The sequence below is a fragment of the Aspergillus ambiguus genome (assembly GCF_047715705.1).
Source record: "Aspergillus ambiguus strain CBS 117.58 unplaced genomic scaffold BDV59scaffold_34, whole genome shotgun sequence".
Taxonomy (NCBI): domain Eukaryota; kingdom Fungi; phylum Ascomycota; class Eurotiomycetes; order Eurotiales; family Aspergillaceae; genus Aspergillus; species Aspergillus ambiguus.
In genome coordinates this window covers 27,297-50,552 of record NW_027395547.1, presented here as the reverse complement: position 1 = coordinate 50,552, position 23,256 = coordinate 27,297, and the positions used below count along the sequence as shown (strand labels likewise).

General features: G+C 55.7%; 9 protein-coding genes across 9 annotated transcripts; 4 read left to right on the top strand and 5 right to left on the bottom strand.

The window, feature by feature from the left end:
- Positions 1 to 248: 248 nt before the first annotated feature.
- BDV59DRAFT_209825 (TFIIH/NER complex subunit TFB4) lies at positions 249 to 1,914 on the top strand. Its single transcript, XM_073695466.1, has 2 exons — positions 249 to 508; positions 619 to 1,914. The coding sequence occupies exons 1-2, from the start codon at positions 463 to 465 to the stop codon at positions 1,731 to 1,733; spliced, it is 1,161 nt and encodes a 386-aa protein (XP_073544940.1). The 5' UTR covers positions 249 to 462; the 3' UTR covers positions 1,734 to 1,914.
- Positions 1,915 to 2,113: 199 nt separating this feature from the next.
- On the bottom strand, positions 2,114 to 4,525 carry BDV59DRAFT_184969 (threonine aspartase 1). The gene is made up of 6 exons (XM_073690767.1): positions 3,815 to 4,525; positions 3,567 to 3,766; positions 2,528 to 3,514; positions 2,370 to 2,479; positions 2,209 to 2,315; positions 2,114 to 2,161 (listed from the first exon to the last, which is right to left on the bottom strand). The coding sequence occupies exons 1-6, from the start codon at positions 4,045 to 4,047 to the stop codon at positions 2,134 to 2,136; spliced, it is 1,665 nt and encodes a 554-aa protein (XP_073544939.1). The 5' UTR covers positions 4,048 to 4,525; the 3' UTR covers positions 2,114 to 2,133.
- A 415-nt stretch (positions 4,526 to 4,940) lies between these two features.
- On the top strand, positions 4,941 to 6,650 carry BDV59DRAFT_209819 (actin-related protein 3; the record flags this gene model as incomplete). Its single annotated transcript, XM_073695465.1, has 4 exons — positions 4,941 to 4,978; positions 5,046 to 5,068; positions 5,149 to 5,504; positions 5,573 to 6,650. 4 exons carry the CDS (start codon positions 4,941 to 4,943, stop codon positions 6,470 to 6,472), a joined length of 1,317 nt encoding a protein of 438 aa, XP_073544938.1. The 3' UTR covers positions 6,473 to 6,650.
- Positions 6,651 to 6,827: 177 nt separating this feature from the next.
- BDV59DRAFT_195118 (tRNA (uracil(54)-C(5))-methyltransferase) lies at positions 6,828 to 8,435 on the bottom strand (the record flags this gene model as incomplete). The annotated part of the gene is made up of 1 exon (XM_073692498.1): positions 6,828 to 8,435. The coding sequence occupies one exon, from the start codon at positions 8,433 to 8,435 to the stop codon at positions 6,828 to 6,830; it is 1,608 nt and encodes a 535-aa protein (XP_073544937.1).
- A 318-nt stretch (positions 8,436 to 8,753) lies between these two features.
- Positions 8,754 to 10,388, top strand: BDV59DRAFT_184967 (mitochondrial 37S ribosomal protein uS5m). The gene is made up of 2 exons (XM_073690766.1): positions 8,754 to 9,891; positions 9,946 to 10,388. The coding sequence occupies exons 1-2, from the start codon at positions 8,868 to 8,870 to the stop codon at positions 10,161 to 10,163; spliced, it is 1,242 nt and encodes a 413-aa protein (XP_073544936.1). The 5' UTR covers positions 8,754 to 8,867; the 3' UTR covers positions 10,164 to 10,388.
- Positions 10,299 to 11,073, bottom strand: BDV59DRAFT_184966 (DASH complex subunit DAD3 family protein). Its single transcript, XM_073690765.1, has 2 exons — positions 10,837 to 11,073; positions 10,299 to 10,754 (listed from the first exon to the last, which is right to left on the bottom strand). Exons 1-2 carry the CDS (start codon positions 10,987 to 10,989, stop codon positions 10,461 to 10,463), a joined length of 447 nt encoding a protein of 148 aa, XP_073544935.1. The 5' UTR covers positions 10,990 to 11,073; the 3' UTR covers positions 10,299 to 10,460.
- A 155-nt stretch (positions 11,074 to 11,228) lies between these two features.
- Positions 11,229 to 14,293, bottom strand: BDV59DRAFT_184965 (putative serine/threonine protein kinase (Nrc-2)). The gene is made up of 3 exons (XM_073690764.1): positions 12,774 to 14,293; positions 12,043 to 12,724; positions 11,229 to 11,986 (listed from the first exon to the last, which is right to left on the bottom strand). The coding sequence occupies exons 1-3, from the start codon at positions 13,624 to 13,626 to the stop codon at positions 11,641 to 11,643; spliced, it is 1,881 nt and encodes a 626-aa protein (XP_073544934.1). The 5' UTR covers positions 13,627 to 14,293; the 3' UTR covers positions 11,229 to 11,640.
- A 3,118-nt stretch (positions 14,294 to 17,411) lies between these two features.
- On the bottom strand, positions 17,412 to 19,194 carry BDV59DRAFT_209817 (uncharacterized protein; the record flags this gene model as incomplete). Its single annotated transcript, XM_073695464.1, has 1 exon — positions 17,412 to 19,194. One exon carries the CDS (start codon positions 19,192 to 19,194, stop codon positions 17,476 to 17,478), a length of 1,719 nt encoding a protein of 572 aa, XP_073544933.1. The 3' UTR covers positions 17,412 to 17,475.
- Positions 19,195 to 20,261: 1,067 nt separating this feature from the next.
- On the top strand, positions 20,262 to 23,066 carry BDV59DRAFT_204564 (putative MYB DNA binding protein (Tbf1); the record flags this gene model as incomplete). Its single annotated transcript, XM_073694489.1, has 4 exons — positions 20,262 to 20,352; positions 20,510 to 20,970; positions 21,038 to 21,691; positions 21,747 to 23,066. 4 exons carry the CDS (start codon positions 20,262 to 20,264, stop codon positions 23,064 to 23,066), a joined length of 2,526 nt encoding a protein of 841 aa, XP_073544932.1.
- Positions 23,067 to 23,256: the final 190 nt, after the last annotated feature.

Here is a 23,256-nt window from a genome sequence, read left to right as displayed (position 1 = left end):
TAACAACCAGCGGGTACATTTGGAGCCATCGAACAGTATTATACAGGAGATAGCGTGATACATATTGAAAATTTTTGACTAGATAGCCCACATTTGGAGGTAGTGTCCCCCGCCATAGTTTACTCTTTCTAGACTGCAGCTCTGGCTGCTGCCGTTGAGAGCAACGCCGCCAGTCACGTGCGATAACCGGCGATCTAATACGGAAGTATATGCGGAAGCTCAACGACATCATCCAACTTCTTTCTCCTGCAACAGTCCACCTCCGGAGCCACATTCTCCTCCCCACGCCCGTGATATTCGATTCGACAGCACCCAGGCCTGGAAGGATCCGTCATCCTGAACCAGCCAAGCTTCATGATGTTATGACTTGATTGAGACTACCATCTCGAGTCTTGCCTTCTGCGTCCAGAATCACACACCCCGTACAACGCCGCCGGTTGACTACCGGGGCCACCAGTCACAATGAACGCCGTCGACGCGACCGAGCACTACGAGACGAGTGCGCATGGTGAGTAGACGTCCCCCCAATCCACGGACGCTGCCGCCACCGGCGACCGACCCAACCAGCCCATCCAGCCTCCGGATCTACCTACTAACCGCCCGCGCAACGCAACACAGACCGTGCCCCTTCCCTCCTAACAGTCATCCTGGACACCAACCCGCACGCATGGGCCGTCCTCGAACCGGCCCTCCCGCTCTCGACAGCCATCGCCAACATCCTCGTCTTCCTCAACGCGCATCTCGCCTGCAACTACGCAAACGAGGTGGCCGTGGTCGCCTCGCACAGCCAAACCGCCACCTGGCTGTACCCGCGCGAAGACCACCACCACCAACAGCGGCGGAACAGCAGCACGCACGACGCGGACGGCGACGTCGCCATGAACGGCACGCGCAGCCAGGTGAACAAGTACCGGCCGTTCCGGATCGTGGAAGAGCAAGTGACGGCGCACTTGGGCGAGCTGATGGCGGCGACGCGCGGGGCCGACGTGCAGGGCACGACATCGACGATGATGGCCGGGGCGCTGACGCTGGCGCTGAGCCACATCAACCGGCGGACCATTGCGTGGTCGGAGGCACATGGCGGGGACACGAGCGGGCTGGCGGGGAGCGAGGGGCCGGGCGTGTCCGGCGGAGGTGCGAGTGGCGGAGGAGGAGGAGGCGGTGGTACTGGGGCTGGGGCGAGGACGGGCCCGGAGGGGCTGCAGTCGCGGATCTTGATCGTGTCGGTGAGCGGGTCGAGCGACTCGGCGCACCAGTATATCCCGATGATGAACGGGATCTTTGCGTGCCAGCGGCTGCAGATCCCCATCGATGTGTGCAAGCTGCGTGGCGACGCGGTGTTCCTGCAGCAGGCCTCGGATGCGACCAAGGGGGTGTTTATGTCACTGACGGAGCCGCGCGGGCTGCTGCAGTATCTGATGATGGCGTTTTTGCCGGACCAGCGCTCGCGCAAGCACCTGGTGCTGCCGACTCGGGTCGATGTCGACTTCCGCGCCGCGTGTTTCTGCCATCGCCGCGTCGTGGATGTCGGCTTCGTCTGCTCCATCTGCCTGAGCATTTTTTGCGAACCGCCTGAGAACGGGGACTGTCTGACTTGCGGGACGCATTTGGATATGGGCGATTATGGTGCGAAGCCGGCGGTGGTGGCGCGCAAGAAGAAGAAAAAGAAACCTCGTGCGAATGGTCCCTCGGGCACTGCGACGCCTACGCCGACTCCGACCCCTGGGCCGTGAACGGCCACTACAGGGCGTGTGGAGTTATACGACATCATTGTGATAAGTGTTACGATCCCGGGTAGTTACTGTGCTGTGCACTGTTGACTCTCGAGGGTTGTCCGTCTATTGGTCGGTATCTTAGGTTCACATGGGAGCAGCAGCACGAGTCTCGCAAAGACACTTTCAATATTACCCTTGTCCATTTCTCAATCGGGACGATACACCAGAAAACTCCCTCTCCAACACGCAGAATGCCGTTGACCAGGAGTCGATTCCAGCGCATGAACCTGAGCACGGAGATATTGGATTACTATCCCGGGTTGGTCAATAGATTAGCGTCAGGCCTTCGTTGAAGTGAAGACAATAGATCTTGAATTGGATAAAATGAAAGAATGGCAACCCACTGTGATGAACTCGTTTACGCAGTAGTGCCACGCAGATTGAATCTTCCGATGTCAATTCAATGCCGGCATTTCACTTGGAATAGCCATACCTTTTGTAGCGGTAGGCACGCCCACCTTGCATAATGCTGCCATTCCCCATATTACGAGACATCACCGATACTGGTTTCTTATCATTGATACCCATAGAAGCAAGAGCCTAAGTCAAAGCCCTTAGCATGTGCACGCCTGGCCAAGAAGAGGTGGAGCTTACGAAGGAGTCCGTATTATGTCCAAAATGAAGGAATACTCCATCAACTGTCTTTTTGACCGACAGGATCCCAATGGCAGCTTGACAGGCACTGTCTTTCACACCAGGATGTTCTAATAAAGTTAGTCTAGTTACTCCGACGAGTTCACAAAGGAGCCTACCCATGAATTCGAGCTTAATCATTGATCTCATCGCTTCATCCTCGGTGGCATCCTCGAATGTACCATCCTCGCACCTTTTCTGACAGTAGTATAAGCGTGAGGAGCATACACTGGATGCCATACTAGTCGCGATGTGCTCTCCGGTCCCTGAAGTGACTGTAGCGACACACGTCTTTTCAGGATCGGCAGGGTCCACTGGTATCACTGTGGTGCCTACTCCTACCAGAGCAGCAGGACCAATTCGTCCACGGTGCTTCATGCCGATACCACCAGAGGATGAACCCGCTGCAATGTTGCCCTCGGAGTCTATAGCAATGGCGCCAACGGTATCGCTGATTCGATCAACTTCCATCTCAGACGAGCCTGTGGGCGTCTTTTCCTGGGTGCTGTCCGAGGACGGAGTGCGGGCTTCCGAACCAAGTTCCCCACTGGCTGTTGCGTGCGTTTCGCTTTTGTCTTCAACGTTAGACCGGCTGACCTGTAGAGCCGAGCCATCACCGCACTCCCCATCTCTAGCGTTAGCAACAGTAGAAGGTATCGGACTGGGCTGAAGAGTTGACGCGAGTAGAGAGTTTGGGCTACCGGCACGTCCGGCACCTGGCAAGGACTGGCTGCTAGGAGGTACATGACGGGGTGTACTGATCGATGTCTCATTGCGGGAGCTCAATGGCGAAGCCAGGAGCTGAGCCGGATGGGTGACCATTGGACGCCGATAATGCGCCAAGTACTGAGCCTTCTGATATTTAGCGGGATTCTGTTGGCGGTCTTTCATCTCGGCTTCTTCCAATTCCTGTCGCCAACGCTGCCACCTCTCTCTCGATGCAGGGGCTACCAAACCATCATGAGGGAGCACTATGAGGCCATTTTCATAAGCAAATTCCGTTGCCCCTGGTCCCACGAGGAAGTTTGGAGGGACTCTCTGCAAGGATAGCGGCTTTGTTGAAGCATCAAGAATGACTCGGGCTAATGAAATCGGGTTCTTGACTTCTGCAGTCATATTAGGCCCCAGGAGAAATATCTGGAGGGTAGAAAGACTTACGACCGACAGCGCCAGCAGCACCACTCCGCCCGAGATGATTGATAATGGTAGCATCACACTCAACGGTCCCATCCATGGTCATATTGCTTCCGTAACCAGCGTTAGTGATTTCGGCATCTTCGAGGACTATGATCGCCATCTCCACAGCTTCGACTGCAGATGCACCGGCCCTGAGTAGCCCCATAGCGGCTCGGACAGCACTGGCGGAAGTTAGAAAGGGGGGATGGAATGTGTGCGAGATTACTTGCTTTTCACATGTTTCTAGATGCGCTTTTTCATTGTGCTGGCTGTGAAATCCTGCACCCGCATGGACGAAAATGGCGGCAACATCGTTGTTCTTCTGACGACTCATGGTTGGTTTGGACTTTGACACCGAGCGATATAAGGGAGATAGGGGCAATGTCGGTGGTATCGGCAGTTCAAGCAAGGTTTGGGTGGAACTGAGGGCCAAAGAGCGCAATGGAGATTGAACCTCTGGCATAGCCTAGGTCGCCTGGTCAGGGGGGAGAGGCTACGTTTTCTGCTCCCTGACAGGATGGAGAGGAAGAAATAATAAGACGAAGAGGCGGACGGTGCAATGGTCACTCTCCCCAGGTAACTAAAGGAGGGTAGAAAGTGAAAGTGAGTGGTAGAGGAGAGGGAACATGACCTAAGGTGAAAGAGAGTAGAGAAGATGAGGAGAGGAAAAACGCAAGAGAATGAGACCTAGGGAGACAAAAGTAGTTGCAAAGGGGTAGAGAATAAGAGATGAAAGGGACAAAGACACGCATGTGCAGAAGAAACGCGTTGTTTGACTGCAGTTCTTTCCATCAATTGCGGCTGGACGGAGAATGGAGGCGGTTGCCTCTTTCCGGGGACATGATGGGAGAAAATGAGACTGGAAGACAATGAGGAGATCTACAGAGAGATGGATAAGGGAGAGGAAAGCCAGAGAGAAGGAAGCGGAACGGAGGACGAAGAGAAGAAGAAGTGTAGCTGAAGATGGACGAGTGATTGATATCGATATAGATCGGGCTGAGTCAGTGTCCCACGTGATACACACCCTGTACGGTCAGTTTGGTCACACCAGCGTATTTCCCATAGTCCGATCAGCGCCGCCGGTACCAAGATTACCCCCCAAACGACCGGCAACATACGTAACGGGACGGGAGGCTCGTTGTTCCTCCCATCACCTCCAACCCTCATTCTCGACTACGACATACTACTTCCTCTACGTCCTCCCCTCCTCTGCCACATCCCCCTCTCACCCCGTCTATCCCCTCCCTTCTCCTTCAATTATCTCTCTCGTCAGTCGCTGGTTCCTGTCGCCGCGTGGGAGTAAGGGGAAGGTAATTCTGTCTTCTGTCTGCGTGTCGTCCCCCGTCATCCCTCACCATGGCGGCCTCTCAAACCCCCGCCGTTGTCATGGACAAGTACGTTGATCCCCTGCTGAAATTGCTGCACTCTTCGTGCCTTGAGCTGACCTGAACCCGTCTCTAGCGGAACTGGTTACTCCAAGCTCGGTAGGCCCAATTCCCCGTCTCCTGTCCTGCATCTACTCTCCCTCCCCTCACCGGGCCCATTAGGCTGACAAGGCAACCAGGTTTCGCCGGTAACGACTCGCCCTCTTTTGTCTTCCCAACCGCAATTGCAACCAAGTCTGGCGCCGGAAGCACGGGAAGCTCTGGAAGACCCCCTGTCGCCAACAAGCCGTCGTTCCTGGGGGGAGGTGGTGGGGCAAGCTCTCACCTGTCGGCGAAGCGTGGTACGGAGGACCTGGATTTCTTCATCGGCGATGAAGCTCTCGCAGCTTCCAGCGGTCCCGGTTATGGCATCAACTACCCCATTCGCCACGGTCAGATTGAGAACTGGGATTCGATGGAACGCTTCTGGTCAAACTCGATCTTCAAGTACCTCCGCGTCGAGCCCGAAGACCATTACTTCCTCCTCACCGAGCCGGTATGATAAGAAGTACCCCAGTCCAATACCGCCGACAAGCGCATGTGCTAACTGAAACGGCGATACAGCCCTTGAACCCTCCTGAAAACCGTGAGAACACCGCCGAGATCATGTTCGAGTCCTTCAACTGCGCCGGTCTCTACATTGCGGTCCAGGCCGTGCTGGCTCTCGCCGCCTCGTGGACTTCCTCCAAAGTCACCGACCGCTCTCTGACCGGAACGGTCATCGATTCGGGCGACGGTGTCACCCATGTTATTCCCGTCGCCGAAGGCTACGTCATCGGCTCCTCCATCAAGAGCATCCCCATTGCCGGCCGAGACATCACATATTTCGTACAGAGCCTGCTCCGTGACCGCGGCGAGCCCGACAGCAGCCTGAAGACCGCGGAACGCGTGAAGGAGGAGTATTGCTACGTGTGCCCCGACATCGTCAAGGAGTTCGCCCGCTACGATCGCGAGCCGGATCGGCTCCTCAAGCACACCGTGACCTCGCCCAACGGCCGCACCGTCAACATCGACGTCGGGTACGAGCGGTTCCTGGCGCCCGAGATTTTCTTCAACCCCGAGATCTACTCCTCCGACTTCCTGACCCCTCTGCCCAACGTCGTCGACGGCGTCATCCAGTCCTCCCCCATCGACGTCCGTCGAGGCCTCTACAAGAACATCGTCCTGTCTGGCGGCTCCACGCTATACAAAGACTTTGGCCGACGCCTACAGCGTGATATCCGACACCTGGTGGACGCCCGGATCCGCGCGTCTGAGGCGCGCAGCGGTGGAGCGCGGAGCGGCGGTCTGGACGTGGCGGTTGTCACGCACAAGAGACAACGGCACGGTCCCTGGTTTGGAGGAAGCTTGCTGGGTCAGACGCCGGAGTTCCGCAGCTACTGCCACACCAAGGCCGAGTACGACGAGATTGGCCCTAGCATCGTGCGGAGATTCGCTCTCCTCGGTGGACCTGGCAGTTCGTAGGGAAGGAAGATTAGGTCGTCCGTTTGTTCCTAGCTGGTTATCTGTTTATAGTGTTCTACCGATTTTCCTTTCTTTCACCTGCCTCTCTCATGACTGTTCAAATTCTCGTCCGAAATTGCCGCCACGGGGTTCTTCTGTATTCGGGTAGACCAGACGGAGTAGGCGAAGGAATAGATTACGAGGAGTTTGTTCGTTCTGCTCCGTGGGTCACGGGAAATGGAGCTCTTGGCAGATGTAGCCTGCTACTTTGAATGTATATATTCGCAAGGAAAGCAACGTCTTCCTCACAGCTAGTACATATTCTAAGTTGCCCAAACGCCAACGCCCGCCGGGAAGAAGAAACGATGTAACGGAGCTACGCCTGAGGGAACGTTGCCTTGTTGAGAATAGCGACCCCCTCGACGTGGCCCGTCTGGGGGAAGAAATCAAAGCCACGAATGCTCTCAATCTCGTAACGGATGTTCTTCTGGGCGTCGCCCTGCACCATGACGGCGACATCACGGGCCTGCGTGTGCACGTTACAACTGACGTAGACGACACGACGCGGACCGAACGAGAGCAGCTGGCGAAGGAAATCCTCACTGCAGCCCTTGCGCGGTGGATCGATGACCAACAGGGTCTGGTCGGCCGGATAGGGGACGTCCTTGAAGAGGGTGGCGGCGTCGGCAGCGGCAAAGCCGGTATTGGGCAGGGAGTTGGCGCGGGCGTTGTCGCGGGCGGACACGATGGACTGTTCGGCGACGTCGACGCCCAGGCTGGAGCGGAAGAGCGGCGACAGGGTGATGGTGAAGAGGCCGGAGCCGGAGTAGGCGTCGAGGAGGTATTTGATGGGCTTGTGGTCGTCGGCGTTGGCATGCGGCAGGGCGTGTTGGCGGATATACTCGGTGAAGCCGGAGAGGATGGAGTTGTTGTTCTGGAAGAAGGCGCCGGCCTTGTTGGTGAAGACGTAGTTGTCGATGTACTCGACGGAGGTGGCGTTGGAGTCGGTGACGCAGCGCTTCTCCTCGGTGTACTGGTCGTGCTCGGTGCGGAGGACGTCGCCGGAGTCCTTGCCGGTCTCGTTTTCTGGGACGGTGGGCTGGGGGATGGTGAGGTCGGCGCCGGGATTAGGGGTGCGCGCGGTGGATTCGCGCATGAGCAGCGTTGCGCCCTTCTTGTACGAGTTGATATTGTCCGCGACTCGCTTGCGCTCGCTCTTCAGACCGCGGCGCACGATGTCCGTGCCCAGCGGGCAATCCTCGATGTCCAGATCCGTGCGACGGTTCTTATATGTGAAACCGATGGCGGGCACCTCGGTGACCGGGCCGACGGGGGCCTTCTTGTTCCCCCGGCCATTGCCGCCGGGGGCGGCGAAATGCGGCGTCAGCTTCGTGCGGTAGCCGTACTGCAGGGGCGAGGGGAAGGTGTCGCCAATGGCAGGGATGAGCTCGGGGATGAGGCCGGAGAAGTTTGCGTAGGCTTTCTCGACGATGCGCTTCTTGTGCGCCAGCTGGTCCTCGTAGGACATCATCTGCAGCTGGCAGCCGGAGCACTTTCCAAAATACTGGCATCCAATGCCGGCGTCGTTGCGTTGCGGGCCCGGTTCGAGGACTTTGAGGAAGTCGGTCAGACTATACGACAGTTGTGGAAAATGCCGCACGACCTTCACGAGGACCTTGTCTCCGGGTACGGTGAACGGGACGACATAGACATGATCGGCCGATTCCGACAGCGCGAGCCCATCCCCGGAGGACGACAGCTCGGCGACTTTGACTTCGATCTCCGTGAAGGTCTCTGGGAGAGCTGGAGTGGCAGCGCCGTCGGGCGAGTCTGCGCGCTCTTCGGTCTCCGGCTTGTTCGCGCGGAGGAGCTTATCGATGTCGGTTTGAAGGACTTCGTCGAATCCGCTGTTCTTCGTACGGTCCGCCTTGAACTTCTTGCGCCGCTTCACGGTGTGGTCAGGTTTCCTGGGAGGGTTCTGCATGGTATTGGAGCGATGATGCGCGCTGCGGTGCAGCGGCGGAGCGAGGCGATCGAGACGGAAACGCGCAGTCTGGAGGGCTAGCGAGGACCAATACTTGCGGGAGACGGATCGGAGAGAGGCAAAGACCAACATATATGAGAAACGGGCGGAGCAGCGGTGCAGCGACGAAGTTGAACGAGGGGAAAAAGTTGGACGAGGATGGATTAGTATGGGCGCAACAGACGGACGCGGATTGGTCGAGCGGCCTGCCGAGAAATTTCGCCGCGCTTTTCCCTTCTGGGAACGGTTGCAACTTCTTCCATCCAAACTCGCCCATCACTGTTGATTTCCCCATTATTCTCCCTCTCCCACTCCCTCCTCTCCCTCTCTCCCCTACGATCAGCTCTCCAGTGGCCTCTGCTGGCCAGAGAGCTCCTCCCCGTTCTCGTCACCATGAGTCTCGCCCGGCCGGCCAGATGTCTGTTCTGCAGCTTCACCCGCACTGCAGCCTCGACAGGCACTCGCGTTCCCCGACGCCAATTCCACGCTTCGACCGCGCAATTGTCCAACCGGAAACCAAAATTCCCCAATGTCAAGGCCGAGAACATGCGGACGCTCGATCAGATCTCGCGGGAGATGAACGCCGCCGACTTCAAGCCGTACACGGAGGACGAGAAGGCCGCGCTGAAGGAGGAATACACCCCGGAGCAGCTGGCAGCCATTGAGGCCGGCGAGGCGGCGATCGACCCCAAGGACCTGGCAGAGCAGTTCGCCATCCGTCGGGATCCGATGAAGCTGCACTACCTGGACGATCTGTCGACGATCGAGCCGGGCGTCGACAAGAACGTCAAGGCGCCCAAGTCCAATTCCGACTACCACGCCACGCTGAAGAGCGAGGACGACTTTGTCGACGACTTTGCCCGCTTCTTCGCCGAGATGCCGGAGAATGCCAACGCCGGCGATTGGGTGCGCTTCCTCGAGAAGACCCGCGTCACCGTCGGCAAGGAGGAAAACGAATTGAACCCGCACAGCGCCATGGTGCCCGACCTGTTCGCCCCCGGCGAGACGCTCACCGCGAACGGCCCGCCGCCCAAGGTGTTCGCCGAGGAGGACCCCAAGGCTCGCGAGTCGGAGGAAATGACCGATGCGCTGAAGCGGCTGCTCCAGTCGACGGGGTACACGACGGACGAGATCCGCGCGCTGAAGACGAAGACGCTCGTCTCACACTCGGTCGTCAACCAGACCCGTCTGGGTAAGGTCCGCCGCATGTACTGTCTGTCGATTGCCGGCAACGGCAACGGTCTCCTGGGTATCGGCGAGGCCAAGTCCGAGGAGTCCACCGACGCCGTGACGCAGTCCAAGTACCGGGCCATCCGCAGCATGCAGCCCATCCCGCGCTACGAGAACCGCACCATCTACGGCGATGTCCAGGGTAAGGTGGGCGCCGTGGAGTTGCAGTTGATGACCCGTCCCCCAGGTAAGGATTCCTTCTTTGTATGTCGAGATTCGGCAGGCTGACCCCCGTCTCCAGGCTTCGGTCTTCGTTGCCAGCATCTGATCTTCGAGATGTGCCGTGCCGCCGGCCTCCACGATCTCGCCGCGCGGGTCAACCGGTCCCGAAACCCCATGAACACCGTGAAGGCGGCCTACGAGGCGCTGATGAGCCAGCGGAATCCCGAGGACATTGCGCGCGCCCGTGGCAAGAAGCTGGTCGATGTGCGGAAGGTGTATTACTCTGGCCGGGTGTGATTCAGCTTGGAGGTTCTTGTCGCATGAGCTCTTCCGACACCGGACAGTGGCTCTCCCGCATAGATTAGACTGTACGAGTATGGCCGCAGGGGTGTCGTGTCTGGGTTTTCTTTGCGTTATGGCGGTGTATATAATTCCGGATTTGGTTGTTCTTGTACTCGACATGTATTTGTATTGCACGGTTTATTCTCCTATGAAGCTGCCAAAAAAGAAAAAAGAAAAAAACAAGGGTATATCTTATTCATCGTATCGGAGACAACATGAAGCAGCATAACGATCCTCCCAAACACAACGAGCCTATGTAAACCGCCCCGTAAAACTTACATCCCCATCCTCCATCCCCAATCCCTGATCATGGACCTGGTCCGGGTCCGCGTAATGCATCCCCTCCGGGTCTCCCTGCCGCTGTTGCTGTTGCTGTTGCTGTTGCTGCTCCTCGCTCTCATTAAAGATCTGTTGTTGCAACACAATACTGTACACGCTCGCCTTGAGCAGCGTACACACGGTCGCCGTCTTCCGCTCCAGCATCCGCAGTCCGTCGAGGGTCAGCGACGAGGGGTCACCCGAAAGGTCCGCGAGTTTTTGCGATAACTACCGGGAGTCGACGAGGTTAGCCTGCGTACCGTTTCCAGTGGGTTCCATGCATTCACGGAGCCAGGGGCGTAGGGCCTACCTTGTTCACGTTGCCCAGAAGTCGCGAGTACTCGTCGAGGACTTCTTGTTCGAGGTCGGAGACGAGTGGGTTTGATGCGCGGAGGAGGGGATTCTCGGAGGAAGACGAGGATTCCCGAACGGGAGTGGACGTCGTGAGATCGTCGGTGTCCATGACGAGAAGATAGTGGTCGTAGACAGGCGAAGGGAATCCAGGGAGGATGTTGCGAGAAACTGGAAGGCTGCCGGTGGTGGAGAGTTGGTTGTTGATCGCGCGGTTTGGTGCCGCGTGTCTATCCACCACCACCCATGACATACGTATCCGCGGTTCAGCCGAGACATATGGAAACATATTGTACACACGTACCTATCTACAACGTCCAATTTACACGAAAAGTTTACACGAAAGAATTACCCAAGTCAAAGCCGTATCTCGTCATTGTTCTAAGGCTCCGGGCCCATATCCAGGAACAGACAACGAACAACCTGCACCCATTTTGTTGCCCGAAATCAGGCACGGAAAGCAAACCTCTCTGCTGTAGAACCGAAATCGTAACGCCGTACTCTGCAATGATGATGACACGAACGAGGACGTGGACGAGAAGAAACAGACAATTTATACCGCTCCAAAACTCAAGAAAATAAAGCAGAAACCGAAAAGTGGCGTCCCATATGCGGGAACCCACATGTGCAAAGATCACCAGTCGCTCCGTGTAGCTGGAAAAACCAATACCCGTCAAAGCTCGAGGCACCGTACGCCATAAAAAGAAAGCTTCAAGATACAAAAGATCTCACGCGTCGTCAGAATCCGCACGGAAGCAACCGATCACGGATCTCCGTCGTGATGGAGGGTAACGCTGTTGAATTCCTCGAACGGATCGTTGGGTTCGCCATTTGGCGTGGCAAGCCCGGAGTTCAGCGGAACGCCCTTCATCTTGGAGGCGTTGGTACCGCCGATGTCGACGCTGGCGCTTTCTTTGACGTTGCGGAAATTGAGCGTGTCGGTGCCACGGCTTTGGTGCGGAATCATGGGAGGCTTCATATGGCGGATGAGCGCCCACTGCGTTTGGCGGAAGAAGGGATGAGTCTTGACGTCGGAGGCGCCGGCACGCGCTCCAAGACGCTTGAGTTCGTCCTTGATCAGCAACTTTCGGATCAAAGACTTGCAAATGCTACATCGCACTGTCAGCAATTGTTGCACCATAATCGACCACGGAAAAGCACTTACTTGGAGATCTGTTGAGCGCCCGCGTGCTCCGGGAACTGCACCTCATCACGAAGGATATTTCCGAATGTCGCATTGCGATTCTTGCCCTTGAAAGGCGTGGTTCCGTAGAGCATCTCGTAGATCAGAATTCCCAGGGTCCACCAGTCAACCGCGCTGGTGTGCCCACAGCCCTTGATGACTTCGGGAGCGATGTACTCCTCCGTGCCGACAAACGAGTTGGTTCGGAAATCAGCGATACAAGATTTGGTGTCGATGGTGGGTAGCGAGGTGGAGGAGTTTCCGCTCCGTCCCGGAATCATCGTGGGGGCACCGCCCGGTCCAGATTGTTTGGAAAGGTCAAAGTCCGACAACATGATGTGACCCGACTGGTGCAGGAGGATGTTCTCGGGCTTGAGATCACGGTAGATAAAGCCCATCAGGTGGAGATACTCGAGAGCCGCCGTGACCTCGGCGGCATAGAAGCGGGCCGCATCCTCGGAGATACACTTGCCCGGACGCGTCTGGAGCGCACGGAAGAACTCCCCACCGCTGCAGTATTCCATGCAGAGGTAGAGGTAATCTTCGGACTGGAAGGAATGGTAGAGGGTGACGATGAACGGGTGATTGCTGGTGGCGAGGATCTCCTGTTCGGCGAGGGCTCTCTTGATCTTGTTTCGCTTGATCATCTCCTTCTTACTCAGGACTATTGGGATCAGCAAGGATGTCGCAGGGGTCAATGTGTCCCAACATACCTTTCATTGCATACAACCGACTGGACTTCTTCTCGCGGACTAGGTACACCTTGCCCACATCGCCCTTGCCGATCAGTTTGATCTTATCAAAGCTGCCGGGGCCAACCTCCACATTGCGGATCTTGATCGAATTGGAGCTATACGTCCGCCGGAAGGAGACCGAGCTGCGGATCTGGCCGGGACTGGGCAATTTCCCATCGGGGCCGGGTTTCGGGACGGCGAGAGTAGCGACATCGTTTTCGCTGGCCAGACTGACCTGGGACGCCAAGGCGCTAGACTGTTCAACTAGCGGCTCCTTGCCCAGGTCGGCAGTCTGCGGACGGTCGTCGGACTGACCGCGATTAAAGAGGCCCTGGGCGTTGGGCGCAGATGCAACCCGACGCAGTTTCCGGGCTAACTCTTCTTTGTTGGCGGTGGTGGCCTGCTCGGTTGCGGAAACGCCGTCGACCTGGAGCTCGGGGGTGTCCGGTGGCGACGAGGGGACAGAGCCATCGTTGCGATGCTGCAAGGCCGGTTGGCCTTGATGGACGAAGTAGGGGTTCGCGGTTGCAGTGGGGGAGACCCCCTCATCGAGGGGGTTGCCTTCACTGGCGACGGTGGTGGATCGGTTGCGTCCGATAGTGGGAAGGAATCGGGATTGTCTGAAGGTGGACTTGGATTCCGCGGCGGGAGGATGTTGCGAGGATGGATGAGAGGAGGAATTGCCGCTGCCGGAACTGTTGATGCGAAAGAAGTTCTTGATCTTTGTGGGAAAATGGCTGGATTCATTGGGATGTTTCTTGGAGAGACCGGGGAAATTCCCACGTTTCTCATTCGTCACGGAGGACGGGCTGGAGGCGAAGAGTTGGGTCATCCCGACGAGGCGGATAATTTATCCACGAGGGGGGTCGTTGGAGGAGGGTCAAGGCACGGGCGATTGAGGAGTGGATGTCGGAGAGGAGAGAGAACGAGCGGGTATCGGAGGAGGAAATGCAGGGCTGCACGGAAGGGGGGCCGAAAGGGTGGGGGACGGAAGAGAAGAGGCCAGGTTAGGGGGTTCGGGGGGGCAAACGAAAGGAAGAGAGGGAATCAAACGAAAGAGAAGGGATCAAACGAGAGGCTCCATGGGGATTGAGCGGGGGATGGAGGAGTGAAGATGGAGACGAGAGGTGATAGAGGAGAAAGAGAGATAGAGAAGAGAGAGCGAGAGCGAGAGCGAGAGAGAGAGAGGAGAGAGAGAAGACGTGGAGTTGCCAATACAATCAATCGACGTTGGTTATCAATCCGTGCTTAGTCACCGGGCCAAACGCGGCCACCACCACCACGACGACGACCACCACCACAGTCAGGAATGTTTCCACCGGTTGATTTTTCTTCTTTCTGCCTGTCCGTCCGTCTCTGTCTCTCTCCGTCTCCCTGTCAAGTGCCACATGTGGACCCTATCCAAGTCCGTCAAAGTCTCTGTCCGGGGTGGCGACCCCAATCTAGTGGGGGAACCATACATCGAGGCGGCAAGGGTAGCATTCATGCATTAATCCAATCAATCTCAATAATAGGGCTCTGAATTGTTGGTCTGCCGATTGGGGCGAGGGTCGATTTCTCCACCAATATCCATACGAGACATCGCCCCTACACATGTTATCCATAGTAGCCATTATTGTCGTCGAAGAAGGGCGTCAACTAAAGTACAAAATAGAAACCTAACATGGCCCCAATTCTGAAGGAGCGGATATCATAAAAAGACTCTCAACACCCGTCCCTCCCCCTCCCGTCGTCCAGCCTCACCCCCAGTCGTGCCTAAGGTCGATACCACAACCTTTTCCCCTTCGGCTTATCCGTCGCCCTGGCATCCAGATGAATATTGTCCGTAGTGCTATCAAAATGAGGCAAGCAGGCATGTGCGTTGACTCTTTGGGACACCGCCAGGGCTGGTGTCTTCTGCGACAGTTGGTCATGACCTTTGTTGAAGGGCTGCGGTAAGAATGATGGGTAGCTTGGCTTCGCACCTGGCCTGTATGGCTCGCATAGCGGGGAGTAGCCACTTGGCCTGCTGGCAGAATTATCGATCGATCCCCGATGACGACAAGCTGTGGGTGGACGTCCCAATATCTGCGTCTCGTTAGACGTGGCAGAAGGACGACTCAACCCGCGTGGTCTGTTAGATCCATGATTAGCCCGTGGCGGAGTTTTGGCACCGGAATTCTACTTCTCCCATGATCCAGAAGTATCGGTGCCCTTGCTTTCACTCCTCGAGGAGTCCCTTTCAGACGAGTGTATGCTATTGACACGCTGCGGTTAGCAACTGGAATCGACGGCATACACAAGACTTACTCGGCCTCTCGGATTGTACCCCACGAATCGGTCGTGGACACGCATGAGGACGACATGTTTCCTTCATCCTCTGCCTTATTCTTCCTGTACCCCTGTGGGTGAAATTCCGACGCCCAAGGTCTCCTTCCGGGCCTCATTAGATTTAACTTGTCCCCTGTATTATCACTTGCGCTTCCTACAGGGTCTGTTTTGCTCGGTGGGAGACGTGTTCCTCGTTTTGATGTCGGTTGAGACACGTTATTGCGTTCTTCGTTCCTTTGGCGCAGAAGCTTGGTGGTAGCGATGCACAGGTCCTTGAGCAACTCATCGATCTTACCACCTCGCTTGTTGGCTTCTTCTATTCGGTGGTATAACGTTTGAAGATTCGGTGGAGAGGATCTGACCGGCGTCGCCCATCCGTCGTCATTCGCGGTCACGTCCTCTGTCACCCCTTCACGTGTTGGCGTCGCATCTGCCGGACAGTTTGCTGGAACGGCGTGTTGTCCTCGGCGAGGTGTCCTGTTGCATTCATCTGCTATGGGTGCTCCTTGAACAGCAGCGCTTCCAGAGTATGTAGATTGGTCTATCCCCTGGCCTGGAAATGGGACACCCGTGGAGTCAGCACCCAGGATGTACTCAGGAAACATGTTGAGAGAGGACGGTGTAGGTACGGGTGATATTCCGTAAATTGGATTCGACATTCGCCCTGGTATCAACATGGGTGTGCTGTTCCTCAAATTTCCTGCCGCATACAGGTTGCCCATTGGAGTGGGTGTGCTTAGTACCGCACCCATCTGGTGGCCGACATTAGAATTTGCTGCTCCGAGGTTTTGCTCCAACTCCTCGGTGTAGAGTCGCAGAACGTCCAATTCCCTCACGAGGCTTTTTCGTTGTTCGACTAACAGTCGTTTGGAATTTGCGTCTATCTCCCAGGCATGTAGAGCCATGTGTCTATCGATTCGATTTAACTGTGCGGACAGCATTTCATATTGTCTTCGCATGTCCTCTAAACGGTTCTGGTAAGGAGGCTCCTTATACGAGGCTGGGAAAACGGGTGGCTGATTCAAAGCTGGCATGGGACCGCCGGCATAAACTGGCCACTGAGGTACGAGACAAGGTTGTGCGTCAAACCCGGATGAGAACTGTCTAGAGCTCGATCCTAAACTAGCCGGTATGCTCCCGGGAGCCGAGGCCTCGGACTGCATGGACACAGAGGTCGATTGCTGACCGCGAGTCTGTCCAAACATACCGAGATCCTTAGCTGGCATGGGCGGATACATCGTCGGGAACCAAGTCGTTCCTTCTGTCCCAAGACCGTATGCCGAGTAGTCAGATGGCAACGGCCAGATTGAGCCGTCAACAGGAAACGGTTGCTGGCTCGAATTCAGCGCCATAGCGACCGCGGGCTGTTGAATATACGGCCCCTGGTTGGTTATGCCAGATGAGAACGCCCCAGAGATACCAGCATAGTCTCCTGGCTCATAAATAAAGGGTTGTCTCGCAATATCCGGGAATGGCCTGGCCAGCAGGGAGACCGGGTCGACAGACTCGCAGCTGCCTTGGGTGGTTTGGGTTTCTCTGCTTTCAAGATTATGAGCCAACACTCTCAAGTCGTCACGATCTCGGCTGTTGTGCCTGCGATGCGGCAACCTGAACGTTGGCACTGGAGTCTGTGGCTCCATAGGAACGATTCGGCCGCCAGCCGTGACACGCTGACGGGTAGGAGACGTGTGCTCTTTCAGAAATCGAGCAAACCCCGAGTCAGATTGCGCGATGGTAGATTGGGGAGGGTCATTTGGCGGACGCAACGACCTGAAATTACTGGAACCTGTAATTTCGCTCGGATGAGAGATAGAGGAAGCTCTTCTGCGGTTGAGTTGCTGTTCGGTCAAAATGCCCTTCCTAGATCTGTGTTGACGGAGCAGGTTGTCTAGGCATAGATGAGTCAGTTGACCGTACCAACACAGGGAGGCATATATCAATAGAACACAGTGAGGACCTACTACTTAGCGCCTGATCGCTAAATCGGGAGAGATCCACGTGGGCGTGTTGGCGCAAGGCCAGAAGGGATTCGATATCATACTTGGCCATGGTGGAAAGCCGAAACCGGCGCCGGAACCGGAGACGACGGGGTGTTGATGGAGGAGGAGATGAGGATGTGTTGTAGGAGCAGAAGGGAGGCAAACGATGTGTTGACGGTTGGAGTGACTCGAGGCATCGCCGAGGAAGTCCCAAGCTCTCTCCTTCTGCACGGCAGGAGCTGTCCATCCCGTATACGCGGCTGTAAATGGCAAGTACAAAGAGGGCACAAGGTAGGTATAGAATCAAGCCAAACACCTTTTCGGTAAATCCTGCAGATGGAGGTCCTTTTAGGTACACATTCACCATGAACATCGCGTCTCTCATTATTCGTTCAGATATGCTCGCGAGCCTGCACCGGTTGCTGGATGGTATGCACCCGCCAGTCCTCTACATCATCATCTAAAGGAGACCGGACGTTCTCCTCCCAGGTGGGCGTCGTGAGCGTAGCACCGCCGGCTCTCATCTCCCAGCTTCCGTGACGCTCATGCCCATGCGCCATCTGTCCGTCGTGGGTCTCGGCTTCCTTCGCATCCCCCCATGAGGGATTCCGGAAGGCCACGTCGGTGTCGCTGGCCATCTTGCGGTCTCCCTTATAACCCCCGAGACTCCGCTTGCGAATCCTCCCCATCCGCAGACCGCACAACGCAAAGCCTACCACCGCAACCAAGCCGACAGTAACGAGCGTAACCACGGCTCCAATAACACCGGCAACTCCGGGAGCCATTCCTTTGTGTCCTGCATTCTTGTTTTTGTGATCCTGGGGGGGATTGCTCGCATATGCCGAACAGAAGGCCACGTCCGTGTTGCACAGAAGACACCACTCCTCGGTCGAATTCAGGGCGAACTTTCTCATCTCCGACTCAAATTCGTTGTACGGCATTGCAATATTACTGGGGCCCAGGCCAAAGAGAGGATAGGTCTGGAACTGGGGAGATTCAGTTCCGTTCCGCAGGGCGAATCGGACGTACAACTGGGATGGATCGGGATAGGTCGGATATTCATCCGTCTCAAGGCTGAAGAGCTCCAGGACGATAGATGCGCCATGGGCAGGACGGGAGTAGAAGCTCGCATGTTCGGGCGACGCCAGCCCCATGAGGGAGGTCAGGGCCACCATGGGTTCGTAGCCGCCAAACATCAACGTCATTTTCCCGTTAACCCCGCGAGAACCGTTGTTCAACTGGAAGGACTGCAGGATGCTACCAGCCAGGGTTTTACCGGCGACAGTGCGAACTGCAGAGCTCCCAACACCATCAGGAGAAGTATCACCATTGGTAGCAAACATATAATGATCGGCAATATATCGTGCCATGTCGATATCCTCCTGGTTCAAATGGTGTAGCAACGAGTCGTTATGGATCGACTGATAATCCAAAAACTCAGATATATAGTAGGCGTTTGCATAAGTCGCTTGCGAGCGATCCAGGATACCGGACAGTACCTGGTCGTATATACTCTGATAAAATGCCTCGGTCGTCTCCTTCATTTGCTCAAAGTCGTGGCTAGACTTGTATTCATCCTCCGCAACTGTGTGCATGAGGCATGAGTCCTGGCCATCGACCACGGTGGACTGATAGTCTGACGGCCCATACGTGCGAATATGGGGATACTGATATCCATTCAGGGGACCCATGGCCAGCGACCCATTTGCAAGCTCAAAGGACGGATCATAATAAACTGCACCCATTGTATCATTCAGCGGAGGATAAAGCCCCTGCATGAATGCCTGGGCAGATGCAACCGTCGAGGCGTCTTCCTTGGAGAGGATGCTTATCTCTTCTGGTTCCAGCACGTATGGGGACAGGCTCTCAATCCTCATGCTGTGGCCGTCGTCTACTGCCACATAACGATCTCTGAAGGCAGACCCGGCTTCATAAAGCTGGTTGGCTCCGTAAGAGCTCAGCACGTCAGGCCGCGCACCAGTCGGGGGGATGGTTTCTCCATGGAGTGTGTAAGCAAAGACGCCCCAAACCTGTAGTCTCATGTCTTGTGCGATAGTGAGACTCGCTTGCAGGGCTGCTGCGAGAGTAAACAAGTGACTTGGGACCAGCATCGTGGCCTGGTGGCTAGCGATAATATGGATCTATGTTATTCAACGCCCTATAAGGATGGAGAGCGACGAGATAGGAGCACGAGCAGGGAGAGATGGGAGAGGGGCATGAGATAAGTAATGCGAAATGGACGGTAGACTAGCCATTAGGGTTGCAAGCAAGATAAACCTAGATATTCAGGGAGCCAGGGGCATCGTCCTGAAAACGTCAGTAGTAAGAGTTGAGTTGGGAGCCATATTTTGGTTTTCGAGGTCGACGTGACGACATGTAGATCACATCTTGTCCGCTGAAGCGGTCGAGTAAGGGACGTGGATGGCTGTCAACCTTGGTAGCATAAAGTATAAGAGGAGCATTAATTCCGGAGAGCTCTTGACAGACATCCTCGCTGATTGGAATGTTCATTTTGCTATTTGCAGTAGACAACCCGGTCCTGGCTTGAGGAGTGAGCTGTTTCGGTCTGCGTTACGAGGCAGTTCCTGTTGCTGGGAATAGAATGTACCATGTAGTGGTAACATTCTTAGAGAATGAATGCATATCATCTGTATTGATGGTGTAGCGCGTCAATCTGTTGCAATTGAAGGTATGGTGATACGCTGTATAGATGCAGCTTGGTCTATGACGTCTAGACTGAGGTAACATCCAGCCACCGTAGCAGAGAGGGAAAGACAGGAATTAAGGAGCTCCTGTTGTACGAAGGTAGCCAGAGCAGCAGTTGGGTATATACTAAACAGCAACGCTGAAGACTTCAAGACATGGTAGTGCTCCGTATTCTCGTACTTGAGGTGGATGAGCGGAGGATACACCTTCCCCAATGAGGAATAGATGATGGACACCTGTGCTTATATAAGGCTGCAACTACCCGGTATTTCCACTGTGCCAAGACATATGGACACGCATATGCTTCACTTTCATTGGATAGATCGCTGTCACACCGTGGAAGTAGAACTAGCGTGCGCGGCAATTGAACAGGACAAACTCCCTCAACGCGACATCTCATCGCAAGCCCTACACCTGCGCCCTACCCCTAAGCCCTCATTTCTACTCTAGGAAAGTTGTCATCTATCTCCTGATGGTAAACCCGCAAGACGCTGGCCCGGCCGCCGACGGTCAGGCCCCTTTACAACTCCCTACGTCCCCCATACCCAAGGAAGAAGGCAATGGTGAGTTTTTTTCCTCTTGGTTGTTTCGTGTCAGGATCTTTTCCTCCCATCCCTCGTCGTCATCCCCGTCGCTGGAAGGCAGCGCCGATGTTTTTCCCTTGAATGTCCACTTGGATCTATAACAGACGGTGCATTTGCTGATCTGACTGCATGGTAGTCTCGCCGAAATTGTCCCATCCTCTCGAGGAGGACAATCTGGGTTCTGTCTCTCCTCCCTCCAAGAAGCGCCGCCTCGACTCCGAACCGCAAGACCCCCCAGCTCCTCCCCTGCAACCAGCCCACGGAGATCAAGCTCCCGGGGATCGGATTGAGGAAGAGTTAGCCTCAGCGCTAGGATCGGGGGTGATGGACTCGGTCGAACGCCAGGATGAGCCGCAAAATCAGATCGAGACGGCCGCCGAGAACACCACGACAACCGAGGAAAACCAGGACATCGACCCAGAGATGGCATCGGTTATTTCAAGCATCATGAATCATGCCGAGAGGGTTGAGGAACAGTGTGCAATCGGCCAGCAACAGACCGCAGACACGTCCAGTCAACCCGCTCCGAAGGGCATGGTCTTCGTGAAGGCCAATTCACACCTTAAGATCCAAAGTCTACCTATATTAGACAATTTGGTGAGTTCTATAGACACTCATTTCCGACCATGCTGTAAAAAGACCCCACTTCTCACATGCGCCCTAGTCGACACAAATCCTATCGTTACTTGCCAAATCGACGTATCAGGATATTACCTCCTTCGTATCCGAGCCGGACTCAGAAAATGGGCAGGCGTACGCCACCATGCGCTCCCTCTTCGACCATACGAGGAGAGTGTACTCGACCAAGAAGTCTTTCCTTTCCGCGACTGAGCTCGATCTCACAGAACCCGCCCAGATCGACATCATCCGCAAGGCCAACCTCGCCTCGTTCGTGTCCAGTATTTTCGGAACTCAAGAAATTGGATTTTCCGAGCTGAATGACAATTTCCTTGACGTCTTTGTTCCAGAGGGTGGGCGACTTCTCAAGGTTCAAGGCGCCCTATTCCTGGAGCTCAAGACCCAAGCATTTATTGCCTCCATGAACAACACCGAACGTTCGCGGACCGAACTGCTCTACGACTTATTCCCAGACGACCTGGAGCAACAACTACTCGACCGCCGACCGGGAACCCGCCAGCTGGCTCCGAGTGAGAGCGATTTCGTGAAACGTGCTGGATCACGTCGTGATATCCTCCTGGGCGACATCAACAACGAAGAGGCGATGAAGGCGTTGCCGGATAAATACCACTGGGAAGACTTCCTCCGGGATCTGAGCTCGTATATCACCAAGAACTTTGACATGATCAATAATCAACAGGTTCGATGCCCTGTGTAGCTTCAAGTCGGCTGGACGAGTGCTAACATTGCAGTAGACGAAGAAAATCGTGACCAAAGGCCGTCAGCCATCCTCATCTAGTGGAGAGGCCCAGGAGACCCCGAGTGCTCCGCTTCAAGGGCAGTTTCCGGTTACATCGCAGGCACCTGAGGTTCCTGTTGATAGAAACATGCATGGTGACCTCGTCGCACGCGCAGCTCGTGCCGCCCAGATCGCACTGCAGGGTCATGGCTTGAGACGTTCGCAGCAACAGCAGCAACAGCAATCTCAGCAACAGCAGCAACAGCAATCTCAGCAGCAGCAGCAGCAGCAACATCAACCACAACAGACCCAGCCCACGCAAGCGCAACCGCAGCACCAACAGCCAATGCAACAGCATCAGCCACAATCACAGCAGATGCCACCGCATGGACTTCCGCAAGGCCAAGTGCTTCATGGATACTCTCCCGCTCAACCCCCTAGTCAGCTTCCACCCCAGCAGAGCCACCCGCAGCAACCGTACCAACCCAGTCCCACTCCCCCTGCCGGATATCAACCTCAGCCTACGCCGCTCACCTTCCAACAAAACACCATGCAAACAAACTTCCAGCAATACAGCCATTCCCCGCCCGTGTCTATACCTGGGCGGCCCAACTCTGCTGCCGCAAATCACGGTTACATGCCAGGCATACCACACTACTCCCAATCGCAGCCGACTCAAGTGCTCTACGAACGCGCTCGTATGGCCGCATCGGCGAAGTCGTCTCCCAGCAGTCGCAAGTCCGGCCTGCCTAGCCAGCGTCGCCCGTGGACGACGGAGGAGGAGAATGCTCTGATGGCGGGATTGGACCGGGTGAAGGGCCCTCATTGGAGCCAGATTCTTGCCATGTTCGGGCCCGGCGGCACCATCAGCGAGGCGCTGAAAGACCGGAACCAGGTGCAGCTGAAGGACAAGGCGCGTAACCTGAAACTCTTCTTCCTCAAGAGCGGGATTGAAGTTCCCTACTACCTCAAGTTCGTTACCGGAGAGCTGAAGACCAGAGCACCGGCCCAGGCGGCCAAGCGCGAAGCACGCGAACGCCAGAAGAAGCAGGGTGAGGAGGACAAGGCCCACGTGGAAGGAATCAAGGGTATGATGGCACTGGCAGGGGCGCATCCTCAACCAGTCGCAATGGGGCACGAGACAATGTCCGCGTCGCCTAGCCTGCCACCTGACCCAGCTAGCCAAGCGGCCTTTGACCAGACGGCGGAGCAGAACTTGATGCAGACGCTGGGGCAGGAGGTGCATGGAGACCAATTCGGCCAACATCCGCATCAACAGCAACATCAACACCCGCACCAGCACCATCAGGATCCGGGCATGCACATGGGACAGTAGTGCTGTCTGTGCCAGAATGTATAGTGTCATTATTCCAGTTGGTCCTTTGACTCAGTAATTTGGTGTCCTGTCAACAAGTTTGTATCAATAATTAATCAAAATTGACGCAGGGTAAATTGTACAAATAGTATGTACGGAGTAGTCACTCGATCTATACCTACGTATAGATAAGTAATAACTAGTGATAGAT

Excerpts from the sequence above, each read along its gene's own strand:
- BDV59DRAFT_209825 (XM_073695466.1), top strand. The coding sequence starts at position 463 with ATGAACGCCGTCGACGCGACCGAGCACTACGAGACGAGTGCGCATG. Across the intron at positions 509-618 it reads CTACGAGACGAGTGCGCATG|ACCGTGCCCCTTCCCTCCTA; the intron begins GTGAGTAGACGT and ends AACGCAACACAG.
- BDV59DRAFT_184969 (XM_073690767.1), bottom strand. The coding sequence starts at position 4,047 with ATGCCAGAGGTTCAATCTCCATTGCGCTCTTTGGCCCTCAGTTCCACC. Across the intron at positions 2,316-2,369 it reads GACATAATACGGACTCCTTC|GCTCTTGCTTCTATGGGTAT; the intron begins GTAAGCTCCACC and ends GCTTTGACTTAG. Across the intron at positions 2,162-2,208 it reads CGTGCCTACCGCTACAAAAG|ATTCAATCTGCGTGGCACTA; the intron begins GTATGGCTATTC and ends TGACATCGGAAG.
- BDV59DRAFT_184967 (XM_073690766.1), top strand. The coding sequence starts at position 8,868 with ATGAGTCTCGCCCGGCCGGCCAGATGTCTGTTCTGCAGCTTCACCCGC. Across the intron at positions 9,892-9,945 it reads GTTGATGACCCGTCCCCCAG|GCTTCGGTCTTCGTTGCCAG; the intron begins GTAAGGATTCCT and ends CCCCGTCTCCAG.
- BDV59DRAFT_184966 (XM_073690765.1), bottom strand. The coding sequence starts at position 10,989 with ATGGACACCGACGATCTCACGACGTCCACTCCCGTTCGGGAATCCTCG. Across the intron at positions 10,755-10,836 it reads TTCTGGGCAACGTGAACAAG|TTATCGCAAAAACTCGCGGA; the intron begins GTAGGCCCTACG and ends GACTCCCGGTAG.
- BDV59DRAFT_184965 (XM_073690764.1), bottom strand. The coding sequence starts at position 13,626 with ATGACCCAACTCTTCGCCTCCAGCCCGTCCTCCGTGACGAATGAGAAA. Across the intron at positions 12,725-12,773 it reads TCGGTTGTATGCAATGAAAG|TCCTGAGTAAGAAGGAGATG; the intron begins GTATGTTGGGAC and ends TGATCCCAATAG. Across the intron at positions 11,987-12,042 it reads GGCGCTCAACAGATCTCCAA|CATTTGCAAGTCTTTGATCC; the intron begins GTAAGTGCTTTT and ends AGTGCGATGTAG.